Source organism: Gobius niger (assembly GCF_951799975.1).
Source record: "Gobius niger genome assembly, chromosome: 19".
In the NCBI taxonomy this organism is placed as follows: Eukaryota; Metazoa; Chordata; class Actinopteri; order Gobiiformes; family Gobiidae; genus Gobius; species Gobius niger.
Genome location: NC_136870.1, coordinates 28,590,249 through 28,613,295, shown reverse-complemented (window position 1 = coordinate 28,613,295; position 23,047 = coordinate 28,590,249). Strand labels below are relative to the sequence as shown.

At 46.2% G+C, this 23,047-nt stretch overlaps 1 protein-coding gene across 1 annotated transcript; it reads left to right on the top strand.

Moving 5' to 3' along the window:
* Window positions 1-316: 316 nt before the first annotated feature.
* LOC306978279 (inward rectifier potassium channel 2-like) lies at window positions 317-10,989 on the top strand (the record flags this gene model as incomplete). Its single annotated transcript, XM_079576802.1, has 2 exons — window positions 317-405; window positions 9,444-10,989. The coding sequence occupies exon 2, from the start codon at window positions 9,559-9,561 to the stop codon at window positions 10,987-10,989; it is 1,431 nt and encodes a 476-aa protein (XP_079432928.1). The 5' UTR covers window positions 317-405; window positions 9,444-9,558.
* Between the last annotated feature and the right edge of the window lie 12,058 nt (window positions 10,990-23,047).

The following is a 23,047-nucleotide window of genomic DNA, read 5'->3' as shown; positions in this document are numbered from 1 at the left end:
GATTAATGAACCTTACAGGTGCCCAGATCAACAATGTCAGGGATTGACAAACTGACATTGTTGATCTTACAGGTCAATAACATCAGTGATTGAGGCGCTCACTGGCCAATAGGCTGTGATCTTTTGGGTTCAGGTAAGAGGTTCATTAAAACCTAACTGTAGTTATACAGAGGAACCTTGCAGCTGCTCAGTGTCTCTCTCTCTCTCGGGGCTCCGGGGGGGGGGCGTGGCTCAGAGCGTGGGGGCGGGTCTCTGCGTGTGGAGCTCTTCATAAACTCCACCGGCTCCGCTCCTGCACAAACACACGAGCCTCGGCAACACAAAGGAAACACGGGAGGAACACGGGAGGAACACGGGAGGAACACGGGAGACGCTCACGAGGATGACGACACGACGGAGCAACAGGTGCCAAAACTCCACTTTTTATTTCTGCTTTAAAGTTCTCTCAAAGACGGCTTCCACTGTCTTTAACCTCGTCCGTGTAACGCCTCATTTGAAAGCTAAGACCTACAAAACTCATCTAAACTGAGCCTCTTCGTTGCGTTGTTGCCGTCATGTGTTTTCGTCGCACATTTTTGTCACTTTTTCATAGTTTTTTTTGTCTCGTTTTGATGCTTTTGTCATAGATTTGGTTAAAGTCGCTGCTGTAGATTATTCACATAAATGTTAGAAAGTCTGTTCATGTTTTCATATCAATAAAGAAGCCGTTTTATTCATAAAAATCACCAAAATCACATATACTACAAAAGCAGAAAAACACGAGAGCAGCTGGAGGGAAGGCTTTTCCTCAGTTAAAGCTGCATTTTAAAACTTTTCCCACGAAAGAACCCGTCCCGCAGTGTCGGTGTTTGTGGTTTTTGAGTTTTTATCTGAGACGCTTCAGGATGAAAACGAAAACCAGCCGATGGAACAAACACAGATAAAGTTCCGTAAAGCAGCTTTAAATCAGGCGGGAGAAGAAACGCAAATGTCGAACGTCTGACCCCGACTTTAACCCAGCACATTTCTCCAGCTCGGCTTTACCCAATTCTAAAGCTTCTGGAGTTTAGCCTCATTTGAAAGCTAAGACCCACAAAACTGATGTTTTCCCTCACATTTGTGTCTCGTTTTTGATGCTTTATTGGCTTAGTTTAGTGGCTTTTTCGTCTCGTTTTTGTCTCGTTTTTTGTCTCGTTTTTGTCTCGTTTTCGTCTCGTTTTTTTGTCTCGTTTTTGTCTCGTTTTTATCTCGTTTTTGTCTCGTTTTTATCTCGTTTTTGTCTCGTTTTTATCTCGTTTTTGTCTCGTTTTTATCTCGTTTTTGTCTCGTTTTTGTCTCGTTTTTCTCCCGTTTTTTGTCTCGTTTTTGTCTCGTTTTTATCTCGTTTTTATCTCGTTTTCGTCTCATTTTCGTCTCGTTTTCGTCTCGTTTTCGTCTCGTTTTTGTCTCGTTTTCGTTCGTTTTCGTCTCGTTTTCGTCTCGTTTTCGTCTCGTTTTCGTCTCGTTTTTGTCTCGTTTTTGTCTCGTTTTTGTCTCGTTTTTATCTCGTTTTCGTCTCGTTTTTATCTCGTTTTTTGTCTCGTTTTTGTCTCGTTTTTCTCCCGTTTTTGTCTCGTTTTTGTCTCGTTTTTATCTCGTTTTTATCTCGTTTTCGTCTCGTTTTTGTCTCGTTTTTCTCCCGTTTTTTGTCTCGTTTTTGTCTCGTTTTTATCTCGTTTTCGTCTCATTTTCGTCTCGTTTTCGTCTCGTTGTCGTCTCGTTTTTGTCTCGTTTTCGTTTCGTTTTCGTCTCGTTTTCGTCTCGTTTTCGTCTCGTTTTTGTCTCGTTTTTGTCTCGTTTTTGTCTCGTTTTTGTCTCGTTTTTATCTCGTTTTCGTCTCGTTTTTATCTCGTTTTTGTCTCGTTTTTGTCTCGTTTTTCTCCCGTTTTTTGTCTCGTTTTTGTCTCGTTTTTATCTCGTTTTTGTCTCGTTTTCGTTCGTTTTCGTCTCGTTTTCGTCTCGTTTTCGTCTCGTTTTTGTCTCGTTTTTGTCTCGTTTTTGTCTCGTTTTCGTCTCGTTTTTGTCTCGTTTCGTCTCGTTTTTATCTCGTTTTTGTCTCGTTTTTATCTCGTTTTCGTCTCGTTTTTCGTCTCGTTTTCGTCTCGTTTTCGTCTCGTTTTTATCTCGTTTTTGTCTTGGTTTGTCTCGTTTTTGTCTCATTTCCGTCTCGTTTTTGTCTCGTTTTGTCTCGTTTTTGTCTCATTTCCGTCTCGTTTTCGTCTTGTTTTCGTCTCGTTTTTGTCTCGTTTTTGTCTCATTTCCGTCTCGTTTTCGTCTCGTTTTCGTCTCGTTTTCGTCTCGTTTTTGTCTCGTTTTTGTCTCATTTCCGTCTCGTTTTCGTCTCGTTTTCGTCTCGTTTTCGTCTCGTTTTTGTCTCATTTCCGTCTCGTTTTTATCTCGTTTTCGTCTCGTTTTTGTCTCGTTTTTGTCTCGTTTTTGTCTCATTTCCGTCTCGTTTTCGTCTCGTTTTCGTCTCGTTTTCGTCTCGTTTTTGTCTCATTTCCGTCTCGTTTTCGTCTCATTTCCGTCTCGTTTTCGTCTCGTTTTTGTCTCGTTTTTGTCTCGTTTTGTCTCGTTTTTGTCTCGTTTTTGTCTCATTTCCGTCTCGTTTTCGTCTCGTTTTCGTCTCGTTTTCGTCTCGTTTTTGTCTCATTTCCGTCTCGTTTTTATCTCGTTTTCGTCTCGTTTTTGTCTCGTTTTTGTCTCGTTTTTGTCTCATTTCCGTCTCGTTTTCGTCTCGTTTTCGTCTCGTTTTCGTCTCGTTTTTGTCTCATTTCCGTCTCGTTTTCGTCTCATTTCCGTCTCGTTTTCGTCTCGTTTTTGTCTCGTTTTTGTCTCGTTTTTGTCTCGTTTTTTGTCTCATTTCCGTCTCGTTTTCGTCTCGTTTTCGTCTCGTTTTTATCTCGTTTTTGTCTCATTTCCGTCTCGTTTCGTCTCGTTTTCGTCTCGTTTTTGTCTCGTTTTTGTCTCGTTTTTGTCTCATTCCGTCTCGTTTTAGTCTTGTTTTCGTCTCGTTTTTGTCTCGTTTTTGTCTCGTTTTTGTCTCATTTCCGTCTCGTTTTCGTCTCGTTTTCGTCTCGTTTTTATCTCGTTTTTGTCTCATTTCCGTCTCGTTTTCGTCTTGTTTTCGTCTCGTTTTTGTCTCGTTTTTGTCTCATTTCCGTCTCGTTTTCGTCTCGTTTTGTCTCGTTTTTATCTCGTTTTTGTCCCGTTTTTATCTCGTTTTCGTCTTGTTTTCGTCTCGTTTTTGTCTCGTTTTCGTCTCGTTTTCGTCTCGTTTTTGTCTCGTTTTTGTCTCGTTTTCGTCTCGTTTTCGTCTCGTTTTTGTCTCGTTTTATCTCGTTTTTGTCTCGTTTTCGTCTCGTTTTCGTCTCGTTTTTGTCTCGTTTTTATCTCGTTTTTGTCTCGTTTTCGTCTCGTTTTCGTCTCGTTTTTGTCTCGTTTTTGTCTCGTTTTTGTCTCGTTGACATGTGTGTTGTGTAAACATGACCTGGGGGTGACATGTATGTTGTGGTGTAAACATGACCTGGGGGTGACATGTATGTTGTGTAAACATGACCTGGGGGTGACATGTATGTTGTTGTGTAAACATGACCTGGGGGTGACATGTATGTTGTGGTGTAAACATGACCTGGGGGGTGACATGTATGTTGTGTAAACATGACCTGGGGGTGACATGTATGTTGTGTAAGCGTGACCTGGGGGTGACATGTATGTCGTGTAACATGACCTGGGGGTGACATGTATGTTGTGTAAACATGACCTGGGGGTGACATGTATGTTGTGTAAACATGACCTGGGGGGTGACATGTATGTTGTGGTGTAAACATGACCTGGGGGTGACATGTATGTTGTGTAAACATGACCTGGGGGGTGACATGTATGTTGTGTAAACATGACCTGGGGGGTGACATGTATGTTGTGTAAACGTGACCTGGGGGTGACATGTATGTTGTGTAAACATGACCTGGGGGGTGACATGTATGTTGTGTAAACATGACCTGGGGGGTGACATGTATGTTGTGTAAACATGACCTGGGGGGTGACATGTATGTTGTGTAAACATGACCTGGGGGGTGACATGTATGTTGTGTAAACATGACCTGGGGGGTGACATGTATGTTGTGTAAACATGACCTGGGGGGTGACATGTATGTTGTGGTGTAAACATGACTGGGGGTGACATGTATGTTGTGTAACATGACCTGGGGGTGACATGTATGTTGTGTAAACATGACCTGGGGGGTGACATGTATGTTGTGTAAACTGACTGTCCTGGGGGGTGACATGTATGTTGTGGTGTAAACATGACCTGGGGGTGACATGTATGTTGTGGTGTAAACGTGACCTGGGGGGTGACATGTATGTTGTGGTGTAAACATGACCTGGGGGTGACATGTATGTTGTGTAAACATGACCTGGGGGGTGACATGTATGTTGTGGTGTAAGCGTGACCTGGGGGGTGACATGTATGTTGTGGTGTAAACATGACCTGGGGGGTGACATGTATGTTGTGTAAACATGACCTGGGGGGTGACATGTATGTTGTGGTGTAAACATGACCTGGGGGTGACATGTATGTTGTGTAAACATGACCTGGGGTGGTGACATGTATGTTGTGTAAGCGTGACCTGGGGGTGACATGTATGTTGTGTAAACATTACCTGGGGGGTGACATGTATGTTGTGTAAGCGTGACCTGGGGGGTGACATGTATGTTTTGGTGTAAACATGACCTGGGGGGTGACATGTATGTTGTGGTGTAAACATGACCTGGGGGGTGACATGTATGTTGTGTAAACATGACCTGGGGGGTGACATGTATGTTGTGTAAACATGACCTTGGGGGTGACATGTATGTTGTGTAAGCGTGACCTGGGGGTGACATGTATGTTGTGTAAACGTGACCTGGGGGTGACATGTATGTTGTGTAAACATGACCTGGGGGGGTGACATGTATGTTGTGTAAACATGACCTGGGGGGTGACATGTATGTTGTGTAAACATGACCTGGGGGGTGACATGTATGTTGTGTAAACATGACCTGGGGGGTGACATGTATGTTGTGTAAACATGACCTGGGGGGTGACATGTATGTTGTGTAAACATGACCTGGGGGGTGACATGTATGTTGTGTAAACATGACCTGGGGGGTGACATGTATGTTGTGTAAACATGACCTTGGGGGTGACATGTATGTTGTGTAAACATGACCTGGGGGTGACATGTATGTTGTGTAAACATGACCTGGGGGGTGACATGTATGTTGTGTAAACATGGCCTGGGGGGTGACATGTATGTTGTGTAAGCGTGACCTGGGGGTGACATGTATGTTGTGTAAACATGGCCTGGGGGGTGACATGTATGTTGTGTAAACATGACCTGGGGGTGACATGTATGTTGTGTAAACATGCCTGGGGGGTGACATGTATGTTGTGTAAACATGACCTGGGGGTGACATGTATGTTGTGTAAACATGACCTGGGGTGACATGTATGTTGTGTAAACATGGCCTGGGGGTGACATGTATGTTGTGGTGTAAACGTGACCTGGGGGGTGATATGTATGTTGTGTAAACAGGACCTGGGGGGTGACATGTATGTTGTGTAAACATGACCTGGGGGGTGACATGTATGTTGTGTAAACATGACCTGGGGGTGACATGTATGTTGTGTAAACATGACCTGGGGGGTGACATGTATGTTGTGTAAACATGACCTGGGGGTGACATGTATGTTGTGTAAACATGACCTGGGGGTGACATGTATGTTGTGTAAACAGGACCTGGGGGGTGACATGTATGTTGTGTAAACATGACCTGGGGGTGACATGTATGTTGTGTAAACATGGCCTGGGGGGTGACATGTATGTTGTGGTGTAAACGTGACCTGGGGGGTGATATGTATGTTGTGTAAACAGGACCTGGGGGGTGACATGTATGTTGTGTAAACATGACCTGGGGGGTGACATGTATGTTGTGTAAACATGACCTGGGGGTGACATGTATGTTGTGTAAACATGACCTGGGGGGTGACATGTATGTTGTGTAAACATGACCTGGGGGTGACATGTATGTTGTGTAAACATGACCTGGGGGTGACATGTATGTTGTGTAAACAGGACCTGGGGGGTGACATGTATGTTGTGTAAACAGGACCTGGGTAACACCTGGCTTCGCCGCATAAAAAACGTAAAAGTTGGTAAAAATTTGGACTTTTAAAGTTCTGCTTCTCTATATTATTTTCCACCCAAAATTAGCTCGTTCCGATAAACGCTCTAGGAGGAGATTTATTACGAAGTGAAAAATAGAGACGCATTCCCGCTTCACGGGCTTTCATCCAAAATGGCCGACATCCAATATGGCCGCCCTGATGGCGCTCGGGCCTAAGTATAAAAACAACCCTGTTTGTGTCTGAAGGACATTTGTATATTTGGCTTTTCAAGAAAACTGACTCGTTTGCTTTTGTCTTTTCATTTATCTTTCATTTTGTAGCTGTCGCATGATTAAAGCCGTACTAAGTAACGTGTTTACCTTAATAAATCCTCCCCGTAGTCCCTGTGGGGGTGATACAAGTGTTTATGGGATGATTGGAGGGTCTTTCATCGCCCCCTGGTGTCTCTGGACAGAAAACCATGTTTGCAACTTGACTGTCACCGGACCGGAGTCACCAATACACACTAATGGAATCACGCAGAAGAAGCTAGCATGCTAACGGGCAAAGCTAACTGCGGCTAACGTCACTTTAAACAGTATTTACAGCCAAGTCTGAGTGAAAAAAAATATCTCCATTGTATAATGTGATGCACAGTAAGACTCTGTCCCTTCACCTTTCCTGTCAGCGTAGGATTTACTCTCCAAGACAATTAATAAGTAAAAAAATCGTAACTTGCTACGACACCTGCAGTTGCGCTTATGGCCTCTAGGGGAAGAGTTACTTAGTACTGCTTTAAGATAAAGAATCAAATGAATGTGTAAATATGTAAATATGTAAATCTCACTCATTAACATATCAGGTCAATGAGCTCTTTTCTCTTTAAATGTAAAAACTGCTGAACGGATTCCATGAAAACGTCTTATTTCCGGTGTCTAGTTATCAATACATGACATTCATATACTATAAGTATTCAAATCATGTACATATTCACGTATTTACATATTTATATATTCAGATATTTACATATTTACATAAGTATTGGTTTACATATTTCCAATATTTACATATTTAGATATATTTACATGAGCTTTTACATGTATCGGCCTGTTTATGTTTAGAGAAGTAAAACTTATAAAAGTGTCATCATTATTTGGTTTTGGTGGGAGCCCCCCCCCCTCGGTCCGGGTGACTGCTCGGTGTAAAACCTTCGCCCCCGTGTCCCCGCCCCCCCCCTCGGTCCGGGTGACTGCTCCGTGTAAAACCTTCGCCCCCGTGTCCCCGCCCCCCCCTCGGTCCGGGTGACTGCTCCGTGTAAAACCTTCGCCCCCGTGTCCCCGCCCCCTCCCTCGGTCCGGGTGACTGCTCCGTGTAAAACCTTCGCCCCCGTGTCCTCGCCCCCCCCTCGGTCCGGGTGACTGCTCGGTGTAAAACCTTCGCCCCCGTGTCCCCGCCCCCCCCTTCGGTCCGGGTGACTGCTCCGTGTAAAACCTTCGCCCCCGTGTCCCCGCCCCCTCCCTCGGTCCGGGTGACTGCTCCGTGTAAAACCTTCGCCCCCGTGTCCTCGCCCCCCCCTCGGTCCGGGTGACTGCTCGGTGTAAAACCTTCGCCCCCGTGTCCCCGCCCCCCCCTTCGGTCCGGGTGACTGCTCCGTGTAAAACCTTCGCCCCCGTGTCCCCGCCCCCTCCCTCGGTCCGGGTGACTGCTCGGTGTAAAACCTTCGCCCCCGTGTCCCCGCCCCCCCCTCGGTCCGGGTGACTGCTCGGTGTAAAACCTTCGCCCCCGTGTCCTCGCCCCCCCCCCTCGGTCCGGGTGACTGCTCGGTGTAAAACCTTCGCCCCCGTGTCCTCGTGCGACGGGAGTTTGTTTTTGGAGCAAAGTCAATGAGACAAATGTGGAACAGGTGCAGGACGGAAACAGAGGCCGGAATGTGACAACAGAGGGGCGTGCACGAGGGGGGGGGGCGTGCACGAGGGGGGGGGGGGCGTGCACGAGGGAGGGGCGTGCACGAGGGGCAGGGGCGTGCACGAGGGGCAGGGGCGTGCACGAGGGGCCGGGGCGTGCACGAGGGGCAGGGGCGTGCACGAGGGAGGGGCGTGCACGAGGGGCAGGGGCGTGCACGAGGGGCAGATGAAAGTATCCCAGGCATGTCCTCGTACAAACCAGGCTCACACACACTCACAGTTTGACCTCTGACCCGCCTCAGCCGAGCGCTTCGTCTCCAGGTCGGCTTTACCCAAATACAAAAACAAAACCGCGGCAACAACGTGCAGGAAACACAAAACAACAATAACAACAACAACGTAAAAGCTCAATGTGAAGTTATTTTGGGAGGAAATCATTGGCTTTTGTCTGTCATTATTCATTAGCATTAGCATTAGCATTAGCATTGGTGCGTTTTCAGTGGTTAAAACTGTCCAACAGGGGGCGACAGAGCTGAGTCTGAGCAACAATTGATTTGAATATTTTTAAGAACATTTTTCAGACAAACTTTAGAACATTAATTTGTAGACTAGAGCTAGCGTTAGCTGCGGGTAGCTTTAGCTCTGGTTAGCGATTGCCATGGTTAGCTTTAGCCGTGGTTAGCTTTAGCCGCGTTTAGCTTTAGCCGTGGTTAGCTTTAGCCACAGTTAGCTTTAGCCGAGGTTAGCTTTAGCCACGGTTAGCTTTGGCCGCGCTTAGCTTTAGCCGTGGCTAGCTTTAGCCGAGGTTAGCTTTAGCCGAGGTTAGCTTTAGCCGCGTTTAGCTTTAGCCGCAGTTAGATTTAGCCGCAGTTAGCTTTAGCCAAGGTTAGCTTTGGCCGCGCTTAGCTTTAGCCGTGGCTAGCTTTAGCCGAGGTTAGCTTTAGCCGAGGTTAGCTTTAGCCGTGGTAAGCTTTAGCCGTGGTAAGCTTTAGCCGCGGTTAGCTTTAGCCGCAGTTAGCTTTAGCCGCGCTTAGCTTTAGCCATGGCTAGCTTTAGCCGAGGTTAGCTTTAGCCACGGTTAGCTTTAGCCGCAGTTAGCCTTAGCCACGGTTAGCTTTAGCCACAGCTAGCTTTAGCCGTGGTTAGCTTTAGCCGTGGTTAGCTTTAGCCGAGGTTAGCATTAGCCGTGGTTAGCTTTAGCCGAGGTTAGCATTAGCCGTGGTTAGCTTTAGCCGCGAGGACACACTTTGTTGCACAGTTGATGTGACAAAATAAAGACACGAACAGATTGAAATGTTCAAAAACAATAAAGGATAATAACCACAGAAACTTCCTGGTCCAGTGTCTAACATCTGCTTGTCTCTCCTCAGGTGACTGGCCCCGCCCCCGAGACGGAGCCCCGCCCCCTGTGCCGTGGCCCCGCCCCCCTCCGTAACCATCGCTCTGAGGCGGATCACGCGGCGCTTCCTTCAGAAACTCGAGGGGATGGGAAGCGCGCGAGTCTCAAACAGCCGCTACAGCGCCGTTTCCCCGGACGACATGAAGCTCGCCGCCGCTAACGGCAAAGCGCCGAGGCCGACGCCCACCAGCCGCCTGGTGAAGAAGGACGGACACTGTAACGTGCGCTTCGTGAACGTGAGCGCGAAGGGCCAGCGGTACCTGGCCGACCTCTTCACCACCTGCGTGGACGTGCGCTGGCGCTACATGCTCCTCCTCTTCTGCCTCGCCTTCCTCCTGTCGTGGCTGTTCTTCGGCGCCGTGTTCTGGCTGCTGGCGCTGCTGCACGGCGACCTGGAGCCGCCCTCGGCGCAGACGCGGCGCCCCTGCGTGTCCAACATCAGCTCCTTCACCGCCGCCTTCCTCTTCTCCGTGGAGACGCAGACCACCATCGGGTACGGGTACCGCTCGGTGACGGACGAGTGCCCCATGGCCGTGTTCGCCGTGGTGTTTCAGAGCATCATCGGCTGCATCATCGACGCCTTCATCATCGGCGCCGTCATGGCCAAGATGGCCAAACCCAAGAAGCGGAACGAGACGCTGGTGTTCAGCCGGAACGCGGTGGTGGCGCTCCGGGACGGGCGCCTGTGCCTCATGTGGCGAGTGGGGAACCTGAGGCGGAGCCACCTGGTGGAGGCGCACGTGCGGGCGCAGCTGCTGAGGCCGCGGGTCACGGAGGAGGGCGAGTTCATCCCGTTAGATCACACGGACATTAACGTGGGCTTCGACTACGGCGTGGACCGGATCTTCCTGGTGTCGCCCGTCACCGTGGTGCACGTGATCGACGAGAACAGCCCGCTGTACGGCCTGAGCCGCGCCGGCCTCGCCAACGCCGACTTCGAGGTGGTGGTGATCCTGGAGGGCATGGTGGAGGCCACCGCCATGACCACGCAGTGCCGCAGCTCCTACCTCGCCCACGAGGTCCTGTGGGGGCAGCGCTTCGAGCCCGTCCTGTTCCAGGAGAAGAGCGGCTACCGGGTCGACTACGCGCTCTTCCACAAGACGTACGACGTGCCCAGCACGCCCACGTGCAGCGCCCGCGAGCTGGCAGAGCACCCGCCCGGCGAGGACAAGCACCCGCCCGGCGAGGACGAGCACCCGCCCGGCGAGGACGAGCACCCGCCCGGCGACGACGAGCACCCGCCCGGCAACGACGAGCACCCGCCCGGCCAGGACGAGCACCCGCCCGGCCAGGACGAGCACCCGCCCACCGACGCCTTCTGCTACGAGAACGAGACCGACACGAGCGACGAGCCGCGGGAGCCGGAGGAAGGAGAGGACGGAGCGAGGGAGGAGAGAGAGAGGGGGGAGGAGCCAGAGGGGGAGGAGCCAGAGGGGGAGGAGCCAGACTCTGTGTCGGACGCCGACTCCGACCGCAGCGCTGACCCGCGGCTGCTGCGGAGAGAGTCCGTGATATAAACACTTTGGAGCTTCTTAAAGGGGCGGTGACGGTACTGCTGTGAACTGACCGACGAGCGTGGGCGGGGCAGAGGGCGGGGCATGTGGGAGGGCATCTGAGGTCATTCTGTCTCTTTCAGCTGTTTCTGAATCTTGGCGCCGGAGTTTGTGACGTTTATATTGTTTTTCCTTTTTGAACCGGTTTATAGATTTAAGTTTAAACGTTAAAACACGGTGGATTCCCTCTCGCTCCGGCACGGGGGCGGCGCCGTTGGGCGGTGGATTCTCTCTCGCTGGTGGAAACTCCGGGTGCAGCTGCCGTGGGAAACAGCCCGGCAGCTGCTTCAGCCTCACGTTCAGATAAAACCGTTGTTATTTGGGGGGTGGTTTCCACGGCGACGAGCAGCTGATGGAGACAGAACCTCAGACCAGGTCAGGCCGGCTTCAGACTTAACGATGAATGTATTTACCGCTGCTAACGCCGTGGCTGAGTATTATTGTTATTATTGTTATTATTATTATTGTTATTTTTGTTATTGTTATTGTTATTTTTCTTTTTGTTATGACGGTACAGACTTTGTTCATTTTTATGTTTTTTTTACATTTTTCTATCGTCGTTTTGGGCCTGAAACAATAAGAGTTTAGTTTGTGAAATGTTAATAAAGAAAGTTAAACTGACGAACGGAGGCCCTCAGCTTCAACACTGACACACAAATGAAGGCTTTTATTTTGAAAACATAAATAAAGGCAAACTTGAACACATTGTCCTCATGTTGACGTGAGTCTCACTTTGAGCCCAGGGCCCCCGTACAGACGACTGACTGACTGTTTATTATGGCACTTGTTTGGGAGATCGTTATAAATAAATGTGTCTGAACTTAAACATGACGTTTCTAAATCACAGTCTTCCACAGAAACAGCTTTTTTACCGAACGTTTGTATCGAGTTTGTGCTTTTTCAATAAAATGGAAACTTTAACGTGACGGATCCGTTTCCTGGTGTTTCCCTCTGGTGCTAACTATCATAGCCTCTTTAGCATAGGGACCTCTGGTGCTAACTATCATAGCCACTTTAGCATAGGGACCTCTGATGCTAACTATCATAGCCACTTTAGCATAGGGACCTCTGATGCTAACTATCATAGCCACTTTAGCATAGGGACCTCTGGTGCTAACTATCATAGCCACTTTAGCATAGGGACCTCTGGTGCTAACTATCATAGCCACTTTAGCATAGGGACCTCTGGTGCTAACTATCATAGCCACTTTAGCATAGGGACCTCTGGTGCTAACTATCATAGCCACTTTAGCATAGGGACCTCTGATGCTAACTATCATAGCCACTTTAGCATAGGGACCTCTGATGCTAACTATCATAGCCACTTTAGCATAGGGACCTCTGATGCTAACTATCATAGCCACTTTAGCATAGGGACCTCTGATGCTAACTATCATAGCCACTTTAGCATAGGGACCTCTGATGCTAACTATCATAGCCACTTTAGCATAGGGACCTCTGATGCTAACTATCATAGCCACTTTAGCATAGTGACCTCTGATGCTAACTATCATAGCCACTTTAGCATAGAGACCTCTGATGCTAACTATCATAGCCACTTTAGCATAGGGACCTCTGATGCTAACTATCATAGCCACTTTAGCATAGTGACCTCTGGTGCTAACTATCATAGCCACTTTAGCATAGGGACCTCTGATGCTAACTATAATAGCCACTTTAGCATAGGGACCTCTGGTGCTAACTATCATAGCCACTTCAGCATAGTGACCTCTGGTGCTAACTATCATAGCCACTTTAGCATAGGGACCTCTGATGCTAACTATCATAGCCACTTCAGCATAGTGACCTCTGGTGCTAACTATCATAGCCACTTTAGCATAGAGACCTCTGATGCTAACTATCATAGCCACTTTAGCATAGGGACCTCTGATGCTAACTATCATAGCCACTTCAGCATAGGGACCTCTGATGCTAACTATCATAGCCACTTCAGCATAGGGACCTCTGGTGCTAACTATCATAGCCACTTTAGCATAGGGACCTCTGATGCTAACTATCATAGCCACTTTAGCATAGGGACCTCTGATGCTAACTATCATAGCCACTTCAGCATAGGGACCTCTGGTGCTAACTATCATAGCCACTTTAGCATAGGGACCTCTGATGCTAACTATCATAGCCACTTCAGCATAGGGACCTCTGGTGCTAACTATCATAGCCACTTTAGCATAGGGACCTCTGATGCTAACTATCATAGCCACTTCAGCATAGGGACCTCTGGTGCTAACTATCATAGCCACTTTAGCATAGGGACCTCTGATGCTAACTATCATAGCCACTTTAGCATAGGGACCTCTGATGCTAACTATCATAGCCACTTCAGCATAGGGACCTCTGGTGCTAACTATCATAGCCACTTTAGCATAGGGACCTCTGATGCTAACTATCATAGCCACTTTAGCATAGGGACCTCTGATGCTAACTATCATAGCCACTTCAGCATAGGGACCTCTGGTGCTAACTATCATAGCCACTTTAGCATAGGGACCTCTGGTGCTAACTATCATAGCCACTTTAGCATAGGGACCTCTGGTGCTAACTATCATAGCCACTTTAGCATAGGGACCTCTGGTGCTAACTATCATAGCCACTTTAGCATAGGGACCTCTGGTGCTAACTATCATAGTCACTTTAGCATAGGGACCTCTGGTGCTAACTATCATAGCCACTTTAGCATCAGGAACTCAGGAAACAGATTAAATGCTTTTGTTTTCATTTAGTAGAAACTTAAGCCACTTGGATCATTTGCTGCTGTCGCTTTAAGAAACAGCTGCTGAAATAAAATAACACTAAAGGGAAATGTTTTTTCTCCATAAATGTCTTTGTTTGGACACTATGTTGTTGTTGGACACTAGGGGGCGACATGCACTTTTGCTCCACCAATAACTTTAAAGCAGAAGAAAGTTTTATTCTTGTTCCGTTGGCGCTACAGCGTTTGTATCTAGAATTAGTTCAAACCGACTCAAATTCAACATAGAAGAACTTTCATATAACCCTAACCCAAGAAAACTTACCCCTGATTCACAGTAAAGGAAGGAAAAAGCTCAATTATATTTATTCTTGGTTTAATCACCAAAACACTGGAGTTGTTTTTAACAAAGCCTTTTAAAGTCTTACGTCTCCGTTTGGTAAATCTGAAGGGAGAGAGTTCAGCCGGCTGGATAAAAGTGGAGACTTCAGTCGAGTGGACCTGGCGTGTGGAGTCCCTGCTCTGTTGTTGTTGCAGTGGGACCTTGTTGTCGGCGCTGACCTTCTGTGCGACACAAATAGAGCCCGAGTTCTGCCAAAGAGTCTCAGAAATGCCCCCCCTCCTCCTGAGCCGGGGGGGGGCACCTCCTCTCGTCCACCACAAAAGAGATGCAGGTTTGACTGTAGCCTGGTTTAGCCTGGTTTAGCCCAGTTTAGGCCTGGTTTAGCCCGGTTTAGAGCCTGGTTTAGAACCTGGTTTAGCCCGGTTTAGGCCTGGTTTAGCCCGGTTTAGGCCCGGTTTAGCCCGGTTTAGCCCGGTTTAGAGCCTGGTTTAGCCCGGTTTAGCCCGGTTTAGAGCCTGGTTTAGCCCGGTTTAGCCCGTGCTGTGTCTGTTGTCGCTGTGTCTGGTTCTGATCCGTGTGAAGCCGGATTTCTCTCAGACTAAACATGTGCATTAAAGAGTTTGGTTGAAAAGCTTCTGTTTTGGCCTCGATCAGAGACGGGGGAGGGAGGGGGGGGGGGGAGGGGGGGGGGGGGTGGTTATTGTGGAAAAATAATACAATGGAAGTGACAGGAAGTGACATCGAGGCACTACTTCCTGTCCGCGGTGTGAAATCTACAACATCAGACCCACAGAAACAAAGCAGCGGAAACAAGAGAGTGTAGAAATACAGAGTGAACGTGAGGGAAATTATCAAAATAAAAGCCTTAAATTTGTGGCATTTTCAAAATAAAACTCATAAATTTGTGGTATTTTCAAAATAAAACTCATAAATTTGTGGTATTTTCAAAATAAAAGCCTTAAATTTGTGGCGTTTTCAAAATAAAACTCATAAATTTGTGGCGTTTTCAAAACAAAACTCATAAATTTGTGGCATTTTCAAAATAAAACTCATAAATTTGTGGCATTTTCAAAATAAAACTCATAAATTTGTGGCATTTTCAAAATAAAACTCATAAATTTGTGGCATTTTCAAAATAAAACTCATAAATTTGTGGCGTTTACAAAAAAAAACTCACAAATTTGTGGCATTTTCAAAATAAAAGCCTTAAATTTGTGGCATTTTCAAAATAAAACTCATAAATTTGTGGCATTTTCAAAATAAAAGCATTACATTTGTGGCATTTTCCAAATAAAACTCAAGTTTGTGGTATTTTCAAAATAAAAGCCATAATTTTGTGTTTTTTTAATAATAAAAGTCTTATATTTGTGGCATTTTCAAAATAAAACTCATAAATTTGTGGTATTTTCAAAATAAAAGCCTCATTTGGAGAACACGGCCCTACAGTTAAGTCTCTTTGTCCGCACATGCCCCTGTGTATGTTTCTCTTGTCTTTAGTCTGTCTTTCTCCCACACAGGAAATGCCCATATTTGGATCACAGCGTCTTTCTTGCTACACGTGGATACCGAACATGTCAGTATTTGTGAATGAATGTGTGGGAAAGAGCAGGGGGACAGAGAATAATAAACCTGGTCTGGTCTCTGCACAGAGAGAGTCCGGCGCTCGCTCGGGACCGGTCTGCTCGCGCCTGTTGTTTACCTGCTGTTGCCGCGGCGACGCCCTTAGCGACGCGGCGGCGAGTTTTCCTCGGAGGGAAACCGGCGACCCGGGAGAGAGAGAGACGGAGGAGCTCACGAGGGCTGGAACCTTTTACCTTATTACATTAGATACTGTTACTTTAATACTTGTACAATACCAACACCTGAGCAGTACTTTTCCCGTAGTACACACTGAAGTAACTGTCACGAAGAAGCAGGAAACAGACAATAATGTGTGGAGGATCTGCTCCTTCACATCAGGTTCATCTCCAGTGTTAAACCAGTTTTAACCTCTTAACTCCCGCCCGAACCGAGAGGATCTTTTTCCTCACGTCATCACATTGTTTTTCCATCATTTTTTTTGTTGGGTTTTCAACTCATTTTTGTAACTTTTTGGTCATTTTTAGTTACATTTTTGTCATTTTTTTGTAATTTTTTTATCACATTTTTGTCATTTTTTGGTCATTTTTTATCACATTTTTGTCATTTTTTAATCACATTTTAGTCATTTTTTTGTCTTTTTTTCTCAAATTTTTATCACATTTTTGTCATTTTTTAAACACATTTTTGTCATTTTTTAAACACATTTTTGTCATTTTTTTGTAAATTTTTTATCACATTTTTGTCACATTTTTGTCATTTTTTTGTCTTTTTTTCTCAAATTTTTGTCACATTTTTGTCATTTTTTAAACACATTTTTGTCATTTTTTAAACACATTTTTGTCATTTTTTTGTACATTTTTTTATCACATTTTTGTCACATTTTTGTCATTTTTTTGGTCAATTATTTGTGACATTTTTGCCCCTATTTATCAATGTTTTCTCACTTTTTTGTCACATTTCCATCATTGTTTTCGTCTCAGTTTTGTTGCTATTTTCACACTTTTTTTCCGGAAGCTTTTGGATTGGGGTAAAGCCAAACTGGAGAAAATGTGCTCGGTTCAGATGGGAGTTAAGGGGTTAAAAAATAAAAGAAAGTTTCATCTGTGTTTCAGGGCCGGGCGTTTTACTCCGACACCGGGCCCTGATTGATGACCTCACCGTCGCCGGCTAATGGAGCGCGCCTGCCGTCTCCATGGCGACGGCGAGCAGGTAAACACACGGCGAGAACGGTTACACAAGGCGTCGAAACGCGCTGACCTCGGTGACCTCGGGGAAATAACGGAGAAAAAGCCGTTAGAGATTAGCTTTAGCGAAGATATCGAGGTCACGCCATTTTGTCGCTATTTCCCACAATGCATTCTGAAAACTACACAGGTCAATATAGACCACAATGCACTGGGAGAGTGGGCGGAGTCAGAAATGTTCCTGAAAAAGCAGCTTTTCAAAGGTAAACAAATGTTTGAGATCTACACGTTTGTTCTGACACTGAAGAGGCATCGAGAGCCCCCCCTGCAGGACAGAGGAGGCGGAGCTGCAGGAAACAAGGGGCAAATGAGGAGGTGGTGAAAGGCTGTTGTGGAGCGGAGGGAGCTGCTCAGGAGGAAGGAGGCGCTGACCAGTGCAGGACGCCACGCTCTGAAACAGGGACAAACCCAGCGTTTGAGAGGATCAGAGGAGAGTGAGGCAGCCAGGGGTCATGACCTCCAGGTCATGGGGTCAGGGGGTCAGGTGACCCACAGCTCAGGACGGTCACATGACACAAGCCATTAAACAGAAGCTTCTCCACAAAGACCTCAGACTCAGAGCTTCACTCAGGACAAAGGAAACACTCGGAATCAGGAACTTTTGTTCTTTCACAGGAAATGACTTCACATCACTGACCAGGGGACCAGGAGACCAGGGGATCAGGGGGTCAGGAGACTCGGGGACCCGGAGACCAGGGGATCAGGAGACCAGGGGACCAGGAGACCAGGGGACCAGGAGACCAGGGGATCAGGAGACCAGGGGACCAGGAGACCAGGGGATCAGGGGACCAGGAGACCAGGGGATCAGGGGACCAGGAGACCAGGGGACCAGGGGACCAGGAGACCAGGGGATCAGGGGACCAGGAGACCAGGGGACCAGGAGACCAGGGGATCAGGGGACCAGGAGACCAGGGGACCAGGGGACCAGGGGACCAGGAGACCAGGGGACCAGGAGACCAGGGGATCAGGGGACCAGGAGACCAGGGGACCAGAGGACGAGGGGACCAGGAGACCAGGGGACCAGGGGACCAGGAGACCAGGGGACCAGGAGACCAGGGGACCAGGAGACCAGAGGACGAGGGGACCAGGAGAGCAGGGGACCAGGGGACCAGGGGACCAGGAGACCAGGAGACCAGGGGACCAGGGGACCAGGGGACCAGGAGACCAGGGGACCAGGGGATCAGGGGACCAGGAGACCAGGAGACCATGAGGGGACCAGGGGACCAGGGGACAGTCTTTGTCTCCCTGGTCTCCTCTGTGTGTCTGACATAAATGAGTGAAGTCTTGGCTCTTGTTTCCGGGTTCAGCCTCCCGTGTCCTGGAGCTGATCCAGGGTCTGTGTGGAGTCAGAGCTTCAGGCGGCGCTGACTCGCGGAGCTTCTCCTGCAGCAGCTGAAGCCCTGATTCATGAAAAACTCCACTCGTCCTTCACTTCCTGTTCGCGTGGGAAACGGGAAGAGCCCGGGCCAGATTTAACCGCGCAGCTGCTCGCGGGAAACCACAACAGACGCTAACGGAAGCTAACAGGAAGCTAACAGGAAGCTAACAGGAAGCGAACGTGCAGCCGGGGGTCAGGGGTCGGGGCTTTTCTCACTTTTGAAGGTGGCGGGAGGCGGGCACGTCCATAAATACAAAGATTCAGGGTTAAAAATACACGACACATGACGGGAAAAGAGGAGAATATGAGGATCTGATTCAGTGAATATGAAATAATGATCAGGAACATCATATGATTTGGAGACGAACCTTCCACACCGGACGCTTGGAAGAGGCTCTTGCCTGAAAAATAACTGCTGTTTGGAGGCTTCTCTTTGTAACTGCCCTATGGATCTGTAACTATACCCCCATGGACGACACCAGGATCTGCAGGAGCCCAGACCATTCAAAAGACGGACATTATCTGTGCAGGTGGACAATGGTTTTTCGAGGTTACCCGTTAGCTTGTTATAATCGACTACAGCTCATTGTTGATGAAAAGTCTGCAATAAACCACACATGTGTAAAGCCAGGCTCATTGTGTGATCATCGTAAAGGCTGCTTCGAGTAGTTGCTGCTTTGTTGACGTTATTTGTGCATAATATGCTGCTTGTATTCAGTGAATTTTCCGACCTAGCCGTTAGCTTGTCGCGGCTAGCTTGTTAGCTCCGGGAGAAAACGGTAATTTCCCGATATTATCCCCGATATTATCCCCGATATTATTCCCGATATTATCCCCGATATTATTCCCGATATTATCCCCGATATTATTCCCGATATTATTCCCGATATTATTCCCGATATTATCCCCGATATTATTCCTGATATTGTCCCCGATATTATCCCCGATATTATCCCCGATATTATCCCCGATATTATCCCCGATATTATTCCCGATATTATCCCCGATATTATTCCCGATATCATTCCCGATATCATTCCCGATATCATTCCCGATATCATCCCCGATATTATTCCCGATATTATCCCCGATATTATTCCCGATATTATTCCCGATTTTATTCCCGATATTATTCCCGATATTATCCCGGATATTATCCCCGATATTATCCCTGATATTATTCCCGATATTATCCCCGATATTATTCCCGATATTATCCCCGATATTATTCCTGATATTGTCCCCGATATTGTCCCCGATATTATCCCCGATATTATTCCCGATATTATTCCCGATATTATCTCCGATATTATCCCCGATATTATTCCCGATATTATCCCCGATATTATCCCCGATATTATCCCCGATATTGTTCCCGATATTATTCCCGATATTATCCCCGATATTATCCTCGATATTATCCCCGATATTATCCCCGATATTACTCCCGATATTATCCCCGATATTATCCCCGATATTGTTCTCGATATTATTCCCGATATTATCCCCGATATTATCCCCGATATTATTCCCGATACTATCCCCGATATCATCCCCGATATTATCCCCGATATTATCCCCGATATCATCCCCGATATCATCCCCGATATTATCCCCGATATTATTCCCGATATTATCCCCGATATTATCCCCGATATTATCCCCGATATTATTCCCGATATTATCCCTGATATTATCCCCGATATAATTCCCGATATTATCCCTGATATTATCCCCGATATAATTCCCGATATTATCCCCGATATTATTCCCGATATTATCCCCGATATCACTCCCGATATCACTCCCGATATTATTCCCGATATTATTCCCGATATTATCCCCGATATCACTCCCGATATTATCCCCCGTCTCCCTCCCAGTCCTCGACACTGGAGCTGAGCCTGATTGTGTAAACGTGTTTCAGGTTCGAGACAAACATCTGAGTATCGGTATCGGGGGAAAGTATCGCTCAGGTATCGGTGAAGCCCTGGTACCGAGCCCCGCCCTCGAGGAGCCCCCGCCCTCGAGGAGCCCCCGCCCTGGAGGAGCCCCCGCCCTCGAGGAGCCCCCGCCCTCCAGGAGCCCCCGCCCTCCAGGAGCCCCCGCCCTCCAGGAGCCCCCGCCCTCCAGGAGCCCCCGCCCTGGAGGAGCCCGTGGTCAGAAACATCTGGAGCAGAGTTTCCTCATTTCCCGCTCTTCCTGTGGCTCCGAACGCGACGTGCTGAGTCAGAGGAAGTGACTTTATTAAAAAAGAAGTGGGTCATTCCGGGCCGGCTTCACGCTGACCGCGGGAGCTCCTGCACGTTCTCCACACAAAACATGCACAATAGGGTCCGGGGCTCTGAAGCTCAGCCAGAAGAACCAACGTCAAATCAGCGGTTATGAAAACATGCTGAACAAACGTCCGAGATATTTGGATTGTGGCCTTTAAAGATCCTGAACTTTCATTCCAGAGTAAATATAGTAAGAGTTTAAAATGGAGGCACAGATGTACAGATGTGCGGCCCCCCCCTCGCCCCCCTCGCCCCCCCTCCCTCACCACGTTTATCTCCCATGGTCTTTACATGTTTTAGTCACTGGTGTTGTTTATTTCTTAACCTCTTACCACCCGCCAAAACCAGACGCACTCTCTCCTCTTAGACATTGTCGTCACTTTTACTTCCCTTATGTGTTTTTGTCACTTTGTCATCACTTTTTTGCTGTATTTTTTTCTTTTTTTTTGCTGATTTTTTGTAATTTTTCTGCTGGATTTTTGTCTTTTTTGTCTGTTTTTTTTCTGTATTTTTGTCTTTTTTTTTGCTACATTTTTTGCTGATTTTTTGCTGATTTTTTGTAATTTTTCCGCTGTATTTTTGCAACTTTTTTGCTGTATTTTTGTCTTTTTTTGCTGTATTTTTTTGCTGTATTTTTTTGCTGTATTTTTTTTGCTGTATTTTTTTGCTGTATTTTTTTGCTGTATTTTTGTCACTTTTTTTGCTGGATTTTTGTTTTTTTTTTGCTGGATTTTTGTTATTTTTTTGCTGTATTTTTTTGCTGTATTTTTGTCACTTTTTTTTCTGTGTTTTTGTCTTTTTTTGCTGTATTTTTGTTATTTTTTTTCTGTATTTTTTTTCTGTATTTTTGTTATTTTTTTGCTGTTTTTTTTATCTTTTTTTGCTGGATTTTTGTCACATTTTTGCTGCTCTTCTTGTCTCCGTTTTTTGGTCACATTTTAGCTTTTTTTTTTGTCGCGTTCACATCCTCATTTTCTTGTCGTTTTTTTCCTCTGTTTTGAAGAAGCTTTTAGATTTGGAGAATTTGAAGAAAACACGTGAAGAGGATAAAAGGCCTGTACAGAGTTTAAAAAGTTAAAGCTAAGAACTTCCCTGTCCAGTCTCCACAGCCGCCTCTACAATCCTCACCAGCTTCACACAGAACCTGCAGTTACACGTAACACCTGAGGGGGCAGCAGTGAGCATGACATGACCAACTTTATCTCGCCCCTTTAACCCCTTGAGGTGTGAAAAAAGCAACAAAACTGAGACGAAAACAATGATGGAAATGTGACACAAAGTGAGAAAAAAAAATGACAAAAATTGACAAAAAATTGACAAAATATTGCGAATAATTTGACGAAAAAAAGTGTTTCTTCCTCGTGAGTATTTCCGTCGCACGTGAGAAACGCGGCTCTAAAAACGGTTCAAGGTGAAGGTTCCAGAATCCGCCCGGCAACAGCAGAGACTCAACCCTAAAAAAACATTTTCTATTTAGGACAAACTTATTCAGTAAAAAGAAAAGACTTGGATTCATTAGTGACGGAGGTTCTGTGTTTGTGAAGAGCAGGTAATAATATAATAATAATAATAATATTCAGTCAGAAAAACTGTTTGATTTCTTTTTTTAGCCAGTTAAGATCTGAACAATAGAAGAACTAGTGCTGCCATCTGGTGGTTGTTTCCGGCATCACAAACAAAAGAGAAGACAAACTGTTCCATTCTGACAAAGTCTTAAAGGGAAAGTCAAACATTTCAACAGAGACTTTTCCGAATGTTAAAAACGATCTGAGAAACGTCCAAAAGGTCGATCGTTTTATTCTGATTTTCTGTCACAAACATGTCCCTGTGACTCGGACCCTGGTCCTTCTCACTGACGAGATGTTTAGACTTTAACCCCTTAACTCCCACCTGAACCAGTTTGGCTTTACCCCAATCCAAAAGCTTCTGCAAAAAAAGGTGTGAAAAAGAAACAAAACTGAGACGAAAACAAGGATGGAAATGTGACAAAAAAGTGATGAAAAATTTATGAAAAAGTGGCAAAAATGTCACAAGAAATGGACAAAAAATGGACGAAAAAATGACAAAATGTGACAAAAAAAATGACAAAAAAAGAACAAAAATGTGACAAAAAAAATGAAAAAAATATGATAAAAACTTGAAAAAAAAAGACAAAAAAAATGTGACAAAAATGTGACAAAAAAATTACAAAAAAATTACAAAAAAATTACAAAAATGTGACAAAAACTCACCAAAAATGTGACAACAATAAAAATAAAAACACATAAAAAAGGTGACACAACACAGCAACAATGCGAGGAAAAAGATCAGTTTTGTGGGTCTTAGCTTTCAAATGAGGTGCTACACAGGCCTGTATAAAAACCTAAGAGATGGTAAAAGGTTAAAAAAACTGTGTAAAGTATATTTAATAACATGTTCCTCAGTGTCACGCGTGTCTGAGAAGAAGCTTCGAACAAAACTGACATAAAGTGCAGTTTATTCAGATTCACA